Source organism: Lynx rufus, unplaced genomic scaffold (assembly GCF_022079265.1).
Source record: "Lynx rufus isolate CCGP_SWC_20201006 ecotype Redwood Valley unplaced genomic scaffold, mLynRuf1.p SCAF_9, whole genome shotgun sequence".
NCBI lineage: Eukaryota > Metazoa > Chordata > Mammalia > Carnivora > Felidae > Lynx > Lynx rufus.
In genome coordinates, this window is record NW_025814897.1 from 59,079,437 (window position 1) to 59,098,714 (window position 19,278).

At 37.7% G+C, this 19,278-nt stretch overlaps 1 protein-coding gene across 2 annotated transcripts in view; it reads left to right on the top strand.

The window, feature by feature from the left end:
* Positions 1–19,278, top strand: part of FCHSD2 (FCH and double SH3 domains 2) — a 310,129-nt gene that overhangs the window by 174,685 nt on the left and 116,166 nt on the right. For both annotated transcript variants that reach the window (XM_047072457.1, XM_047072456.1), the window contains 2 exons: positions 3,192–3,246; positions 4,236–4,364. In XM_047072457.1, coding sequence (XP_046928413.1) covers positions 3,192–3,246; positions 4,236–4,364 — 184 coding nt within the window. The remainder of the gene's footprint in view (positions 1–3,191; positions 3,247–4,235; positions 4,365–19,278) is intronic.

Sequence of the window (19,278 nt, forward strand, 5' to 3'; positions counted from 1 at the left end):
AAATCTGGGACTCTGAACTCCTAATCATGAAATCAGAAGGGTTATGAACACTTGTACAGACTAGCAACTAGTGGGTGAGGTTCGTTAATATGCTTTTATCAGCAGGAAGTTAAGCAATCTCATAACCCTCTTGTGAAAATTTAGTGTATCCTTGGAAGTTTATGTAGTACCAAAGTATGGTAGATGAATACTCATGAAATACTTAATGTTACTGGAAAACCTATTTAATATTTCCCTAATTTAGTTTATTGTCTTTATGATTTTATTTTTGTGAGCATACAAATATTTCCCATACTTTCATAGAGTCAATGAACCCATCTTCCCAATAAGACCTGAAGATTTTAGATTAGATAATCTCTAATAGGAATTTCCTCTCCTAGTGGTTTTTAGGAATTTGTTTTTTAAAACTCTCAGGATTCTAGAACAGAGAGTTGACAGATTTGTAGAGCATATGTAAATACCTACTTTAGCCAAGGGCCACAGAGTGTAAATGAGGACAATTGCAAGGCTATTCCTAAGAAGTCTAGATTTGACAGGGTCTAATTCACAGATGCTGATCTCAAGAAACTGCCTTCTAATATGGCCCAAATTCAAAGGGATTGTAGTATATAAGACATTTTATCTCAGTGTGTAACTTCTCTGGAAAATTCATTCAACTACAGAGTAAGAAATGTTTCTTTATCTTCATTCACTCACTAAACGTTTATTGAATAATTATATTGGGTGCTGTGAGTATAAAGATGAGTAAGATAAGCTTTGCATCCTTAAGAAATTTAAAGCCTAGAATTAAAGACAACTGTGTTTAAAAGTAACTTTATGACTTGTTTATTCACAGCAAATTGAAAGAAATTAAGTGCCTCATGTCACTCAGTAACATATTTGCTGTAATTGTATGAAAACACTGTTTTGTAAGCCTAGAAAATAGATTAATTTTGCCTCATGAAAAAGGAAACCTTTATAGAAGAAGTGGTATTTGGACAGAATCTTGAAGAAGATGGGAAGGAATATCAGAAAGGGGAAGTGAAAACTAGACTATATGTAGTTTTGGTAGGTGATTTGACAGTAAGATGTGCACATTAGGAGAGAGCACACAAGGAAGAGGGAAGGGAAGGATGAGTTCCATTTTGGATGTGTAGGTTCTGAAGAGCCTGTAGGACTCTGAGGTGAATAAATTTGGTAGGGGGTCACATATCTAACTCTCAGATGAGAATAGGGCCTATCAGATGATTGCCTATCAGGGTTGATTGCCTATCAGATGATAGCTATAGGGTTGAAATCCTATATTAGATGAGAAATTGAGTTTGAGACCCTAAGGAGCATTAATTAACATTTGGAAGTAGATGATGAAGAGGAGTGTGCAATACAATTCACCATTCATATATATCTTATTTTTTATAGATCATAATCTTTGAGCACAGGAACTGTTTTTTCTTTTTTTTTAATGTTTATTTTTGAGAGAGAGAGAGAGAGAGATCACAAGCAGGGGTTGGGGGGCAGAGAGAGAGGGAGACATAGAATCCAAAGCAGACTCCATGCTCCAGGCTGTCAGCACAGAGCCTGATGTGGGGCTCAAACCCACAAACCGTGAGATCATGACCTGAGCTGAAGTCAGATGTTTAACTGACTGAGCCACCCAGGCGCCCCAGGAACTGTATTATTCTATTACTAATACGTTCTTAAGTTCCACACAAGAATTATATGAAAATTAGCAAATGAAGCAGAAACTAGAAACTTAAAACCTTATTTTGGAAAATCCAGGTGCAACTCAGACTATTTGGATAATGACTACAATAAAAAAGGAGAATCAAGAATACCCTAGTCTTTTTTAGCCTTGAACAGGCTGTCCAAATTTTAAAGCTTGTGGCCTTTGCTTTCTTTTTTTCTTTTTTTTTTAACGTTTGTTTTTGAGACAGAGACAGAGACAGAGCATGAACAGGGGAGGGGCAGAGAGAGGGAGACACAGAATCTGAAACAGGCTCCAGGCTCTGAGCTGTCAGCACAGAGCCCGACGCAGGGCTCGAACTCACGGACCGTGAGATCATGACCTGAGCTGAAGTCGGATGCTTAACCGACCAAGCCACCCAGGCGCCCCAGGCCTTTGCTTTCTTAAATCAAAATGAATAACAATCTGATTAATAAAAACAGGCAAAACCCTAGGAAATATGAATATGGCAAGATAGAAAATAACAGGAAAATCGTGGACCTTATTTTTTTTTAAACACTGGGGAAGTAGTTAGGATGCGTATGTGTACGTCCCTGAATGTTTCTCTTTTGTTAGAAAGATCATAGACTGCTTTTGCTCTCCTCCTCACATTTGCTGTGCAGAGACTGGCTTGCTGCGCCTTCCATTCCCAGGTGGTCTGCAACTTGACTTCGTATTATGGCATAGCATTCAGCACATGCCCTGAGTTCTCCCATGGCAGTCACCATAACACTGCAGTCGAGACAAACATTGCCGCCTCAAAAGTCACTGGTTGTGGGGGTGTTGGTTATTCCTTAGTGTTTGTTGACTTTCTTCTTCTGGTTATCTCTAGTTGTTTGGGTAAAACCAGCATTTTGTTAGATTATTGTTTCCTTCCCAAACCAAAAGGGATTGAGAGAAATAAGGACACCAGAATGGGAGAAGATTGAATAGAACAAAATCATATAGGGCAGAGAGAACAAGGACTTTCTCACTGTATTCAAATACTGTATTAACAGTGGACTTTTAATGGGAGAAAAAAATGGAATTAAGGACTTTGAAGAGTTCGGTAATATCATGCTATAAATTGCACTGCAGGTGTTACAGCGTATTGCCCACGGCACTAAAAGCCTAAGTTTTGCCTCCATAGATTGGTCAATCCCTAGGCATCCTTAAACTTTCTTATAGGAACTAAAGTGTGTGTAATTGTATGATAATGGAAATAAACTGTAGTTTGATGACTCTTGTTTATTAAGAGATACCAATATATTGGATTTGTCAAATTGTATTTTTGTCATTCAGGATATTTTTATTAAATATCCCAATATTTTCTCTTCCTGTAGTAAAATAAAGGAAAATAATCATTGCTGTCGGTTTTCCGTTTGTTAGTACTCTTTAATAGTGTTGTGGAAAGTGTCATTTTAAAAAAAGTTTGGAATTATAATACTTAATAAGTTTTATATGTAATTTTATAATTTTATTAAACATACTATTTTCTGTTTTATTATAGATCTAAACTTAGTCTTTTTCAATCAAGAATCAGTTTACAGAAGGCGAGTGTAAAGGTAAGTTTTTGAAAATTTTCACAATTGAGAAACCTTAGCTTATTAAAAAAATTGTTTTTTTTGAGGGTTAAAGTCAGTTATTTCCACCTAATGTAGAGAAGCATATTAAAGTCATTAACTTAGGGAAGAAGTTTCCTTCCCAGTTCATGGGAGTTTTTCACCCAGATGTCAGCACTTGGACACCACTTGCTTGTCAAGATTGCTTCAGAGATTGGTTTCTATACTTTACCTGCTTAGGTAGCCTATTGTCTGTAACTCTTAGTCCAAGAGGCTTAGTCCACGGGCTCTAGAAAATCTCTGCAAAATCCATTTCATTCATATTTACACACTTGAGTATATATTCTGGGCCAATGCAAGTGAGATTTTTCTGTGGGACCCTTAAGCTGTGGATACCTGATAAGTTAAATTTAATAACCTGCCTTTGGCTGTCATGATCCCAACTAGCACCCAGTTCTTTTGGCACATGAGGAGTATTGATTTTTTTTAAAAAACTTTTCTAACTCCCAACAGCTTTACCCATGTCTTTGAAGATAAGGTACTTACTCAATTTGGAACCTTTATTTTCCCATCTGAATAAAATGAGCAAAATATTTTGAAGTTTCCTGAAAAGCTTTGGAAGTAGGTTAAATGTAAATAAAAAATATGTAAGAACACTCTGACCATGTACAACAGTTCTAATCACTGTTTATTTAATTTCTTAACAGTGTTGAATATTTTTTTTTAATTTTTAAATTTTATCTTAAGTAAACTTTGTGCCACACATAGGGCTCGAACTCACAACCCTGTGATCAAGAGTCACCTTCTCCACTGACTGAGCCAGCCAGGTGCCCCTAGTGTTGAGTATTTTATTATGTGTATGAATATTTTTCCACGTGGTTACCTTTACTCTTGTTGAGGAGCCATTAATTGCCAGCTAAGAATGGTATCTTTATATATTTTACAGTTCAGTTGTCAGTTTGCATTGATTTTTTTCTTTTACTATGTTTTAGTTAAAAGCCCGGCGATCTGAATGTAATTCCAAAGCTACCCACGCAAGGAATGATTATCTTCTTACATTAGCAGCAGCAAATGCACACCAGGATCGCTACTATCAAACAGACTTAGTTAACATTATGAAGGTAATACAGACTTAATATCTGTGGTAATTTTGTTTCATTAAAGACAAAACAACTCATGAGTTGAATTAGGCAGATAAGATTAAGTGTAAGTACAGTAGCAGCCAGGCTTCTTTGCAATTCATTGAAGTATACTTGATACTGTTTGGGTAGCCTCTCTTTCAGGTAATTTTGAATTAATTTTTAATGTAAAATATCATTCAAAACCAAATCACAGTAAAAGAATGTATTATGTATTAGTCTCTAGCAAGTGGCAGATGTTTACTATATAATGGCTATTAATATATAAAATACAAAATAAGATTATTTTTTTAAAGCTTAGATTTTTAAAATTTCACAATTTTATTCTTAATTGATATGGAAACTTGTACATTAATGTTTTATGATTTTGGGTGTCCATGAGAAGACAAGAAAATGCCTAGTAGTTCTATGAAAATGTCTCTACCCTGGATATCACCCTGAAATGTAGATAGATTGTATTATGTCTCTTATGTACTCAAACTCTATCTTGGTCTTTCTTTGATTATACATCTATGTGTATCTTTAACTTTCACTGAAGTAAAGGAAAAGAGGTGGAGAAGAAAACCTTTTTAACTTACTGCCAGCTCCCCACTTGTTGCTGGTATATAATTTTACATAGAGTGTATCTCATTTTCTCCTGTCTTCTCAAGGACCCAAACATTTGATTATTCTTTCTCTTATATTTGCAAACCTTCCTTTTCAAATGCATTGTTATTTTCTTAATGTTTTTTTGAATTTTTCATTTTAGAGAGAGAGTGGGGGAGGGGCAGAGGCATTGGGGTGGGGGAGAGAGAGAGAGAGGGACAGACAGAGAGAGAGAGAGAATGAATCCTAAGCAGGCTCCTTGCTCAGCACGGGGCCTGACATGGGGCTCAGTCCCACGACCATTGGATTGTGACCTGAGCCGAAATCAAGAACCAGATGCTCGACTGACTGAGCCACCCAGGCACCCCTCAAATATGTTGTTCTTATTGACTGTCAAAACACATTACTTTCATTGAATTGCTTGCTTTACAAATCATAACTGTTGAGAATGGGGATGCAGTAGGAGTGGGTGCTCTTTTTTCTACATTGGCTCTGGGAAGGAGATAAACTCTATGTAGGAACTATAAGTTCTTTCCTTGAAAGTAGAGACAGGACATTTCCTGGTTCCTTCAGGAAAAAATAGGAGTGATGGAGAGAGTCAAACTGGGCTAAGAAGTATCCAGTTGCAGAATTTTTTCTTTCCTTTTTGTTCACTACCTGAAATCCCTTTTTCCTAGCCTGTTTTGATTTCTACTGGTTAGAATACAAGTGGTAAGAAAAACAAGGGCTTCTTTTGACATCTCAGATGAGAAGTCTGCATACGTTTTCCCATAAAATGTTGGACCTAGAGGCTTAGGCATTTTAATATCTTAGTAGGTGTCACACGGTGCTTCATACTTACAAGAACCAACAAGAGACTTGATCTCTCATTATAACATAGTTTCTCTAGGGGGGAAAATACACACACACACACACACACACACACACACACACAGTCTCAAACAATCCATTATTAAAGAAGATACTCAATACAGCTTGTAATTCAAAATTGTGATTCCCTATATACAGTCAAAGCTGTTGACTATATATTTTCCCTTTGAATACTTTAAAATGAACATATTAGTTTAAGCAGCAGCAAAAATAAAATCTTTATGTTTTTAAAATTGAATCCACAGCCAAAAAAGATCTCTTTCTTAAAACCCTATGGCCTTTGATAAACCGGGAAATGTACAGTATTCTTTTGGGGGTCTGCCCTCTGCCCCAAAACAAAGATTAAGTTAATGGACCTGGCCAGCTCTCAGATTATATATCTTTGAAGTTACTTTGAAGTTCTAATGCAGATATTTGATCAGCATTGGGTAGGTTATGCTTCAGATTACTCATTTCATGAGACATTGTAAGGTCCTGAAATGATAAAAATAGAGGCAGGAGTCTCCTTTCTTCCCTTAAAATAGAAAAATGTATTCTCAGTTTTCATGTTGTGTCTGTGTTAATTCATTTTCTTCCTCATGTTAATTCTATAGTCTGCATTTTTGGAAAACTCTTATCCATTGTATTGTAGCTACTAAGTAAGGTTCTATCATTGAATTGACAGTGGCCCTTTCTTAGAAATAAGGCCCTGTCTTATTTTCTGAATTGTTGTTAAGGTTCTAATGCCCTAGCTAGAATCTTAAAAACAAATAAACAAACAAACCAAAAACCCCTCTGAATAGCTTAGAAGCAAGATACTTGATTCATTGATTTAATTATGTGCTTTTAGTAGTCATAGTGTGGTAGCTACTGGACCACACTTCGGGAAGAATCAAAGATAAGCAATATACTCTTTTTATCCTCAAAGAGCTCAATCTGGTGAAAGAGAGAGAGATACATAAAAATGATTATAAATTAGGGGGTGACTCAGTCAGTTAAGCATCCAACTTTGGCTTTCAGGTGAATTCTAGCCCGAGTCAGCTGACAGCTCAGAGCCTGGAGTCTACTTTGGATCCTGTGTCTCCCCCGCTCTCTGCCCCTCCCCAGCTCTCACTCTTGTCTTTCTCTCTTTCAAAAATAAATAAACATTAACAAAAAATTTTTTAAAGAAATGATTACAAATTAGAATACTGAAATTACTTTCTGCTAGAGGACCGTAGTTAATGATATAACAGCTATCTTTTTTTTGATTGCTTAATATTACTCTTTTTTTTTCTTAATTTTTTTTTCAACTTTTTTTATTTTTATTTTTGGGACAGAGAGAGACAGAGCATGAACGGGGGAGGGGCAGAGAGAGAGGGAGACACAGAATCGGAAACAGGCTCCAGGCTCCGAGCCATCAGCCCAGAGCCCGACGCGGGGCTCGAACTCCCGGACCGCGAGATCGTGACCTGGCCGAAGTCGGACGCTTAACCGACTGCGCCACCCAGGCGCCCCTTAATATTACTCTTAATATTACTCCTAAACACTTTAGCATATTATCCCTTCTCATTTTTTTTCCTTTATCCTAGTTTAGTGTTCATAGTTCATTATGACTAGACTAGAAATGAAATGAAATGAAATTCTAACTCAAGTTGAACGCAGATAACCTCTTTCTTTGTACCTGCATCTAAGTAGCCGAGTACTACTGAAGAAAATCTTTCAACAGAACAGAACACATTCATGTTCATAAATTAATGTGGAACCCAGTCTCAAATGGACCCTCGACACTGCTCAGATATCCTGCTGTATTTCCCTGGTTAACTTTCCCTACTATTTTTAACACTTTTTTCAACTTTTCCATCTCAAACCTCAAACTTTCCTCTTCTCTTTCACACTTAGCAAGTGGTCTTTCTTCCTAATTTACAGAGAAAATACAAGCTATTAAAAGGGAACTCCATTATTTTCCCATTATCTGCCTTCATGCATGTTCAAGACTCTGCCAAGGAACCCCAACCTTTGAGTTGTTTATCCTGTCTAAAGATGATCTTTTCACCTTAGCTTTGGATATCTTATCGCCTTCTGCCTTTTCAGGATCAAAACAACTGATTATTCTCTTTTCTTCTTACATTTATTAGACATTGTATTCTTAGGTTAAACATGTAGAAGAGGCAAAAAAATTACAGAAGAGACCTTAAATGCCTGGGAATGAGAGTGAAGCAGCTATTTGGGTGTCAAGCATGGCTAGGCTCTCTGTCTAGGTACTTGTAAATACGTGATTTCATTTAGTTTTCAGGACATCTTTCAAACTAAATATCATTATCCCTGTTTTACAAATCAGGTAGCAGAGGCTCAGTGAGGTTCATTGGGTATGTATATAATAGCCAGGACTGAATTCAGAGTTTCTATGACTTCAGAGCCTGTGTTCTTTACTACAGATCACACTGTTCTTTTCTACATACCATTCCAATCTTCTTGATAGTAAAGAGGAGTATAATTAATAGTAGCCTACTGTGAATATCATAAATTCTGAGAGAACTGTAAAATAAAATTAATAATTGAAAATTGCAAATTCTCCCCTGCTATAATAAGATCATGTATAATAAGATCATCTAAATACTTGTATTTAGACAGGTTCCCCAAGGAATATTTTGTATTCCTTATGCCAATACTGATTAAAACAGATACTAAATATACTGCTCTGTGTCTGTGTATCATCAGGCAGTTATTTTTGAACTCCACACTAAAACAAAACAAAAAAGCTATTGCTAGGACATGGAAACCAGACAACTGATTTTATCACATCTATAGATAGCAGTTGTATTGGCTGCTGGGAAGTAAGTTTGTTCCTTAGAATTCCTTTTTTTTTTGGTAGCATATTCTCGTACAGTGTATAAACTGATACTTTTATTAGCTTGTGGAATATTTTCTTAGTGGTTTGGATAAGGAAGGATGAAGCACAGTGTATCATAGTAGAAAAGAGAAGAAATGTCAATCTAATGAAGGATTTGAAAAGTTTTATAACACTAGGACCTTATTTCTAGACAAATGCTTATCGTCTTCAGTGGAAGCTAAATATATCTGGGTGATACATTTATCATATATAATTGAACAAAGTAATTTGTTATATATGTTATTTTATATATATACATATATATGAAATATGTACATATTTTGTACACATTTTGTACATATTGTATGTACATATTGTACATACATAAATATACATATTATGTACATTTTGTATATATTTACATATATATATAAAATATGTTCTATATAATTGAACAAAGTAATAAAAGTTAAACATCTTTCTATGTGACAGAAACCTAGAAAATACGATAACATGGCATATCTTTTGCAGATGTTTGTTTTGATTAAATGAAGAAAAAGTCATTATTGGTATCTAGGTCCCTTATTTTTATGGCTTTTCTAGCTAATTACTTATTACTCCAAAAGCCTTCCTCATTCACTTGGGAGATTGTAGAACTCGTTTTTTGAAATTTTAAATCATAGCTCTTCTGGTTTCCCTGCCAACTAACTCTCTAGCTATTGTACTTCTCATTCACCTAATAATGTTTGTTCACTTAACAAATTAGCATGGAAATCCCCAAATCTCAAGGTTGGCTCTCTGCTTTTCTTACTTTGTATCCTCTTTCTTTATGCCCTCTTTCTTAGAAAAGAGTAGTCATTTGGTCCAATTTTTATTAATATTGTTTGAATCCCAAGTGTATATATTAACCATACCCTTAATGATTATCCATGGTTTGCCTTTCCATCAGTGGCCGAAATTTAAATTGGAGGCAACTCTGTCCCCCGTCTTTCCTTTGAATAAGCACCCTAGCCTAGTTTTCAGGTGACAACTGCTATCAATCTGTCCTCCAGAGCTCTAACGGTGCACTGTACAGTATGGTACACGTGACTGTTTAAAATAATTAAAAATAAATAAAATTTTAAGTTTTGTTCCTCAGTCACAATAGCCACATTTCAGGTGCTCCAAAGTCACATGTGGCTAGTGGCTTCCATATTGAACAGTGCAGATATAGAATATTTCCATCATCTCAGAAAGTTCTATTAGACAGCAGTGCTCTAAAGCTTATTTAGTTTTTTCTTGTTTTCCTCCTATTCTTTTTTTATAATCTGGCTATCATCACACCTGCTGATCATTTTTCCCAGTAACCATCACCATGATTTATTTGTGTTGTTTCAGAATTAAATTCTCCTTCATTTGCACTCTATACCTGGAAATAGAACAGGGGTTGGCAAGCATTTTCTGTGAAGCACCTAAGAGTAAATACTTCAGACTTCTCTGTCATGACCACTCAACTCTGACATTGTAGTATAGTCACTGACACTACATAAACAAATGAATGGCTGTGTTCCAGTAAAACTTTACTTACAAAAATAGGTGTTGAGGTTGATTTGGCCTACAGGCTTTAGTTGCCAATCCTTGGTGTAGAACTTTAAACTGAATATGAAATTTTCTAAGTATAAATACACTCAAAGCATATTAAATGAATACTCATTAATCACCACTGAGCTTCAGAAAGGAAAGACTACTAGTAAAATGGAAGCCTCTTCTGCGACTTGTCCTAAAATACTTCTCTCTCATCCACCACATCGTAACCACCATTCCCACTATACATTGTGTTGTCGTAGATGGTATCGTACCCTGTAATATTTTGCACCTTGCTTTTTTTCCCCACTGAATATTATATTTGTGGATTAATATGGATTTTTAACTTTAGTTTATTCGTTATTTTGCTATATAGTATTTCATTGTGTATATGTCATAAATTACTTATTGATGTTCTTGACTGAAATTTTTGTTGTTTTGTTTTACTGTTGTAAACGGTACTGCTATCAAACATTCTTGTACATGTCTCCTAGTGTACTTGTGCAAGAAGTTCTTAAAGAAATATACCTAGGAGTGATATGTTTTAGTAACTTTACCAAAGAGTGTTAGATTTTAAAGCGTTACAGCACTTTTTATTACACCTTTTAACATTGTTTGTATGTCATGTTAAACTCAGCAGGTATTTCAGTGTGTACTAGGTGATAGGCATTTGGGGATACAGAGATGAATTAGACATGATTCATACCATCAGTGAGCCAGAAATAAGAAGATTATAATTCTCTTGAGCAGCTCCTAAAGGTCTTAAGGAATATGAGGTGGTGAATCCTTTCCCTTGCTCTATTGGTTATGTTATAGTTGGCTCCCTGTGACACAAAAGCAGAAAATCAGGATGCTTCTTGCCCATTTTTTACCAAACTTGTAAAGCAGTAGTTTAAAAAATATTTAACATTTGAACTGCTACTAACTCCTACATGGAATCCTTAAACATAAAGCAGGTGAAAGGAAGCTATTGGGTTAAAACTTGTGAGGCTGTTTCCCCTTTGTGTGTTTTCCCCATTCCCCATACCGGCATATGTCATCTTCTATTTCTTTCCTTTTGTCCTGAGGCATTATATTGGATACTAGGGCTCCTTGAAATACAATTTGGAAACAACTGTTCTAAGATATGATTTTCCAACTAGCAAATTTCTTATGGAATTCTAAGTTTTACATGGATGATCTCCATGCTAGACTTTTCCTAGTAATCTTTTAAAAATGTAAATCAGGGGCGCCTGGGTGGCTCAGTCGGTTGAGTGTCTGATGTCAGCTCAGGTCATGATCTCACGGCTCATGGGTTCAAGCCCCACGTTGGGCTCTGTGCTGACAGCTCGGAGCCTGGAGTCTGCTTTGGGTTCTGTGTCTCCCTCTCTTTCTGTCCCTAACCCACTTGCATTCTGCCTCTGTCTCTCTCAAAAATAAACATTAAAAAAAATTTTTTTTAATATAAATCAGATCATGATAATCTATTGCTCACACCCTCCAGTGACAATTGAATATTCTGGCTTGAGGGCTTATTTGGATTCTTGGGCTAGAGAATCAATAAATGAGGGGTACTGAAGCAGAGAACACATAAAACTACGTATGAGTGTAGTGTATATGATGACAAGAGGTATAAGGAGAAAACCAGACTGAAGCCAGCTCTTTTATTTTTTTTTTAAGTTTATTTATTTTGAGAGGAGGGCATAAGTGGGGAAGCAGCAGAGAGAGAGAATCCCAAGCAGGCTCTGCACTGACAGTGCAAAAACCCATACAGGTCTTGAACTCACAAACATGAGATCTTGACTTAGCTGAAGTCGGACGCTTAACCAACTGAGCCACCCAGGTGCCCCAGAAACTAGCTCTTCTGAAATCAACTATATTAGGGTATAATTAATATACACTAAAATGCATCTATTTTAAATATACAGTTGGTTGGGTTTTGACAAATGTATACACCTATGTAATCACTGTCATAATCACAATCAGTGTATAGAATATTTCTGTCCCCTAAAATGTCTCTCTTGTTCCTTTGCAGTTATATTTAGTTTTTATCACTATGTAACAAATCAACACAAACTTAGAGACTTTGAATATCTCCATTTACTGTTTTCACAGTTCTGTAGGTTGAAAGTCCAAGTAGGCTCAGCTGGGTCCTCTGCTGAGGCTCTCACAAGGGCAAAACCTTGATTTTGATTTTTCCTGGGCTGGGTTCTTATCTGGAGACTGAGAGAATCCACTTCCAGGGTCATTTAGATGGCTGATAGAATCCTGTTCCTTGTGGTTATAGGACTTAAGTCCTTGTTTTGCTGCTGGCAGCAGGCTGAAAGTCACTCTCAGCTCCTAGAGGTTGCTCTCAGGTTTATGCCACATGACTCCCTTTATCTCCAAACCAACATGTACACTCCTTTTCATGTTTTTAATCTCTAACTTCCTCCTCTTTTGCTACTAATAGAAAATTCTCTGCTTTTAAAGGGCTCTTGTGATACAGTTAGGCCTACCAGACAATTTCTCTTTTTTCATAGAACATAGTCACGGGAATAATATCTCATCATTCGTAAATTCTCCCCACAACCAGATTATATAAGGGCAAGGATTGTTGGGATCATATTCTAATTCTGCCTTCCTCAACAGTCCTAAATATATTTTGTTAAATTTATTCCTAAGTGTGTCGATGTTACTGTAACCATTATGTTTTCATTTCATCTTTTAATCATTTTATTAATATATAGAAAATTTTATATATTGACCTATAGCAGTTACTGTGTTACTCTGCATAACAGATTACTGTAAAGCTAAGTGGCTTAAAACAGCAAAAGCATTTATTTTTCTCTTGAATCTACACTTAGGATAGGGCTCAGTGGGGATAACTTGTTTCTGTAGCACTCCACCTCAGCTAGAACAGGTCAAAGGCTAGCAACTGAATTCTTTTGAGAGCGTACTTTCTCATATGATTTAGTGCTTGATACTCCCTATTGGCTGAGACCTGCTGGAGCTACCAGCTGGAGTTTCTGCATTTGGCTTCTTTGTGTCACCTGGGCTTTTTCACAGTGTCGTGGCTGGGCGAAAGACAGATTTTCTGAGGAGGGGAGGGAGGCTGGCCAGGCACAGGCAATATAGCCTTTTATGTAATAGTCTCAAAGGTCATACAGTCTCTTTTCTGCATTCCATTCATTGAAACAGTTACAAGGTTCTACCCAGAATCAAGATGGATTGATGGGATATATTCTGCTTCTTAGTGTAGTGTGGCAAAGTTATATAAGAATATGTGGCCCCAGAAATAGGGCTGTGGCTGGTTTTTTTTGCAAATGCAGTCTGCTACATGACCTGTATCCTACAGTCTTCCTAAATTCACTTATTGGTTTTTGTAGCTTTTTTGTGGATTCCTTACCATTTTAAATGACCATCATCATGTCAAACTAAATAAACATACTTTATTTCTGTCATTCTAATCCATAAATCTTTTTATTTCTTGCCTTACTCCATTGGCTAGGATCCTTAGTACAATGGTGAATAGAAGTGGTAAGAGTGGACATCTTTGCCTTGTTCTGAGATCTTTTGGGGAAAGCAAAAAACCAACTTCTTAAGAATTATTTTGTTAGGGGTGCCTGGGTGGCTCAGTTGGTTGACTGACTGACTTCAGCTCACATCATGATCTCATTGGTTGTGAGTTCGAGCCCTGTGTTGGGCTCTGTGCTGACAGCTCAGAGCCTGGAGCCTGCTTTGGATTCTCTCTCTCTCTCTCTCTCTCTCTCTCTCTCTCTCTGCCCCTCCCCCACTCATGCTCTGTCTCTGTCTCAGAAATAAATAAAAGTTAAAAAAAAAATTAAAGAATTATTTTGTTAAATGGGCACCAGGGTGGTTCAGTCGGTTGGGTGTCTGGCTCTTGATTTCGGCTCAGGTCATAAACTCACAATTTGTGGGATCGGGTCCTGTGTCAGGCTCTGCACGGATGGCACAGAGCCTGCTTGGGGTTCTCTCCCTCTCTCTCTCTCTGTCTCAAAAATAAATAAACATGAAAAATTTGTTTAAAGCATTAGCTATGAAAAAGAATTATTTTGTTAGAATACACATAAAATTTACCATTTTAACCATTTCCTTTTTTTTTCTTTTTTAATTCCAGTATTGTTAACTTACAGTGTTATATTACTTTCAGGTGTGTAATACAATGATTCAACAATTCTATACATTACTCAGTGCTCATCATGATATGCGTACTCTTAATCCTCTTCATCTCCCCTCTGGTAAACATAAGTTTCTTCTCTATATTTAAGAGTATATTTTTGTCTCTTTTTTTCTTCGTTCGTTTGTTTTGTTTCTTAAATTACACATAGGAGTGAAATTATATAGTATTTGTCATTCCCTGATTTATTTCACTTCACATTATGCTCTAGATCCATCCATGTTGTTGCAAATGGCAATGTTTCATTCTTTTTTATGGCCGAGTAATACTTTATTGTGTGTGTGTGTGTATATATATATATATATATATACACACACACACACATATATATTTTGTGATATATCTATCTATCAGTGGACACTTGGGTTGCTTCCGTAATTGAGCTATTGTAAATAATACTGCAATAAACATAAGGGTGCATATATCTCTTTGAATTAGTGTTTTTGTATTCTTTGGGTAAACACCCAGTAATGGAATTACTGGATCATATGGGAATTCTATTTTTAATTTTTTAAAAAAAATTTTTTTTTTCAACGTTTATTTATTTTTGGGACAGAGAGAGACAGAGCATGAACGGGGGAGGGGCAGAGAGAGAGGGAGACACAGAATCGGAAACAGGCTCCAGGCTCTGAGCCATCAGCCCAGAGCCCGACGCGGGGCTCGAACTCACGGACCGCAAGATCGTGACCTGGCTGAAGTCGGACGTTTAACCGACTGCGCCACCCAGGCGCCCCTCTGTTTTTAATTTTTTGAGGAATCCCCATAGTGTTTTCCACAGAGGCTGTACCAGTTTGCATTCCCACCAACAGTAAATGAGGGTTCCTTTTCCTCCACATCCTCACCAACACTTGTTGTTTCTTGTGTTTTTGATATTAGTCATTCTGATAGGTGCGAATGATATCTAATTGTGGTTTTAATTTGTATTTTCCTGATGACTAATGATATTGAGCATCTTTTCATGTGTCTATTGGCCATCAGTATGTCTTCTTTATAAAAACATCTGTTCGTGTCTTTGCCCATTTTAAAATTGAATTATTTGGTGGGTTTTTTTGTGTTGTGTTTGTGTGTGTGTGTGTGTTTATATATTTTAAATACTGACCGACACTTTATCAGGTATGTCATTTGCAAATATCTTCTTCTATTCAATAGGTTCACTTTTAGTTTTGTTGATTGCTTCCTTTGCTGTGCAAAAGGTTTTTATTTTGATGTACTCCCAATGGTTCATTTTTGCTTTTATTTCCCTTGCCTCAGGAGACTTACCTAGAAAAACATTGCTACTACTACCAATGTCAGAGAAGTTACTGCCTGTGCTCCTCTAGGATTTTTATAGTTTCAGATCTCACATTTAGGTCTTAATCCATTTTGAGTTTATTTTTGTGTATGGTGTAAGAAAGTGGTCCAGTTTCCTTTTTGTACATGTTGCTGTCCAGTCAGAAAAAGACAGTTACTGTATGATTTCACTCATATGTGGAATTCTTTCATTTAGGACATATTCCTCCGTCTCCTCTTTTTGTCTCTCTGCATCTGTTTCTATGTGTTATGAAAGTTAGCTGTGTCTCTTGCTCTTGAAAGTAGTGGCCTTATGAACAAGAGGTCCTGGCGTGCCCTGCAGTGTAATCCCCTGCTCACCAGCACCTGGTGTTTCATGTGTGTGTTGCATGTGGCTGAGTCGCTTTTACCTTCAGTCTAGTCATCTGCAGTGTCTCTGTCTGCCTGTCTCTCTCTGCAGGGTTTAGTCCCTGTGTTGTTAGTGGACTAGTCTGAAGCCACCTTGGGCTTGAGTTGAGTCAGACCAGGCATTTGTTAGAGATGCAGTAGCACCAAAGCACAGGGCACTTTCCCTGTATTGTCCCCCAAGAAGCTTCTTTTGGGGTGGGGTCTGCAGTCAGACCACAGGTCTGCCCCAGCCCACTGCTGGGGCCACAGTCCGACTGGTGTGTGTGGTTATCTTCCACCTTTCCTGGGGTAGAAGTCATTTTGGAGTGGTCCTGGCCCTTGTTGGTGCTGCTTGCACACTTTCAGGCTTGTGGTACCACTTTGAAAGGGTTCTGGCTTAGGGTATATTGGAAGGGGGCAGGGCATAGGAAAATATGGGAGTGAGGCAGGAGGTATTAGCAAGGTGTGTGGAAGTCTGCTGTGGGAGGGAACCTGCAGCTGCCCGAAACTCTTGCCAAGGCCAACTGGTTTGAGGGTGTGGATCTGCCGAAGTGCAGATGGGTGGGAAGGGCAGTCTGTTAGTGAGCTAGGTGGAGAGTGTTGGCACTGAAATGGTTCTGCTGGTGTCAGTGTATCTAGGCTGTGGGAGGGAAATAGCACCCACCAGCAGCTCTTTTTGTTCTTGGAGAAATCTCCCAATGACGTACCCCTCCAGCACACACTTTGAGATTAGTAAATAAATCTTCCCATATACCCCAGGCATTTTCCTAACTACTGCCTCTGTGCTGTATCTCAGGGCTGTTGTGCTATTTCTTAAAAGGTGGGGGGCCAAAATGAACAAATCAGGAGACTATAAATGCTGGAGAGGATGTGGAGAAACGGGAAACCTCTTGCACTGTTGGTGGGAATGCAAATTGGTGCAGCCGCTCTGGAAAACAGTGTGGAGGTTCCTCAAAAAATTAGAAATAGACCTACCCTATGACCTAGCAATAGCACTGCTAGGAATTTACCCAAGGGATACAGGAGCACTGATGCATAGGGGCACTTGTACCCCAATGTTTATAGCTGCACTCTCAACAATAGCCAAATTATGGAAAGAGCCTAAATGTCCATCAACTGATGAGTGGATAAAGAAATTGTGGTTTATATACACAATGGAGTACTACGTGGCAATGAGAAAGAATGAAATATGGCCCTTTGTAGCAACGTGGATGGAATTGGAGAGTGTTATGAAGTGAAATAAGCCATACAGAGAAAGACAGATACCTTATGTTTTCACTCTTATGTGGATCCTGAGAAACTTAACAGAAACCCATGGGGGAGGGGAAGGAAAAAAAAAAAAGAGGTTAGAGTGGGAGAGAGCGAAAGCATAAGAGACTCTTAAAAACTGAGAACAAACTGAGGGTTGATGGGGGGTGGGAGGGAGGGGGGGGTGGGTGATGGGTATTGAGGAGGGCACCTTTTGGGATGAGCACTGGGTGTTGTATGGAAACCAATTTGACAATAAATTTCATATATTGAAAAAAAAAAGGTGGGGACTCAGTATTTTCTTGTATGTTTGTTTTTCAGAGGGGAACTCAGTATTTTCTTGCCCCCAGACTCTTCCAGAGCTGAACCCGCTTATTTTTAAAGTTCCAGGTGTTAAGTTAAGCCCCTGGTTTTCAGAGTTATGGGGATTTGTCTTCCTCACTCTCGTTCCCCTTCCCCGTGCCTAGGGTGCTTGGTGTAAGAGTGTTTCTCTCCCCTCTCCGCCCCCTGGATTCCCTCCCGTGGCCAGTTCCATGGGTCTGTTTGGTCCCAATTGTGTCGCCTCTCTTCCTACCCTCTTTGATATAGCCTTTACATTTAGCTGTGAAGAGTCTCTTCTGCCAGTCTTTAGGTCATTTTCTGGGTTGTTTACACTGATGTGGGTGTTATCTACTTGTATCTATGGGACAAGGTGAGCTTAGGATCCTCCTACTCAGCCATCTTCCCCAGAAGTCTAATATGGACCTAACCATTTCTGTATATACAGTTCAGTGGCATTAAGTACTCATGCAGTATTGTGCAACCATCACCACTATCCGTCTTCAGGACTTTTTCATCTTCCCAAACTGAAACTCTGTGTACACTAAACAATAACTCCCATTCCTTTGTCCTCTGGCCTCCTGAAAACCACTATTCTGTTTTTTGTATGTGAATCTGACTACCGTAAACTACCTCATGTAAGTGGAATCATATAGTATTTGTCCTTCTGTGTCTGCTTTATTTCACTTAGTGTAATGTCTTCAAGATTCATCTGTGTTAGAGCATGTGTCAGAATTCCATTCATTTTTAAGGCTGCGCTTTTATTATCTTTACCCTGCATAGCAAATAATTTTAAGTGCCTTTTTACCAACAAAATGAGCTGAACACTGAATCCTTGCTGTCAGGGACTTTAGAAATTAGAAGTAGAACTAAGACATCCAAAAAATAACTATAATTTAAGAACATTTAATAGTAATAGCCATTATTTATTTAGCTTTTATTCTATATAGGATTTACATTCATATGATTTCATTTAATCCTTAAGGCAACCCTATATGTGCATTAATAGCTTCTAGTCATGTGTTTTATGAATGTAAGCAGTACAGATAGCTGTAGGCCATCAGATCTCAGTAGAATGTAAGTTTCCTGACAGCAAATATTTTGTTCTCTCCCCTGTTTTATACCTAGCATCCAAATGACGAGGGAGAGGTTGCACTGGTCTTTCTTCATGGAGGACCTTTCTCCATGGAAGAATTTGCATCTTGAATAGGCCTTACATAGTGAGTAGTAGGATGTCAGTAGGCTCTGGTGAACAAGGATGGGATTTCACAGGGATGGAGTTGTATGAGCACTTATGAAAGTGAGTTACAGTGAAAACCACTGGTTCCATTGGTCTTGGAGAGAGGCATGAGAATATTTGCTAAGCGTACTACTAACAGTAGAATTTTTAATGAAGCTTTAAAATGTTTGACATTGAAGAAAGAATTCTAAAATGCCATTAAAGTAACCCTTTTCATTTGTACCCCAATGTTTATAGCAGCACTCTCAACAATAGCCAAATTGTGGAAAGAGCCTAAATGTCCATCAACTGATGAATGGATAAAGAAATTGTGGTTTATATACACAATGGAGTACTACAGGGCAATGAGAAAGAATGAAATATGGCCCTTTGTAGCAACGTGGATGGAATTGGAGAGTGTGATGCTAAGTAAAATAAGCCATACAGAGAAAGACAGATACCATATGTTTTCACTCTTATGTGGATC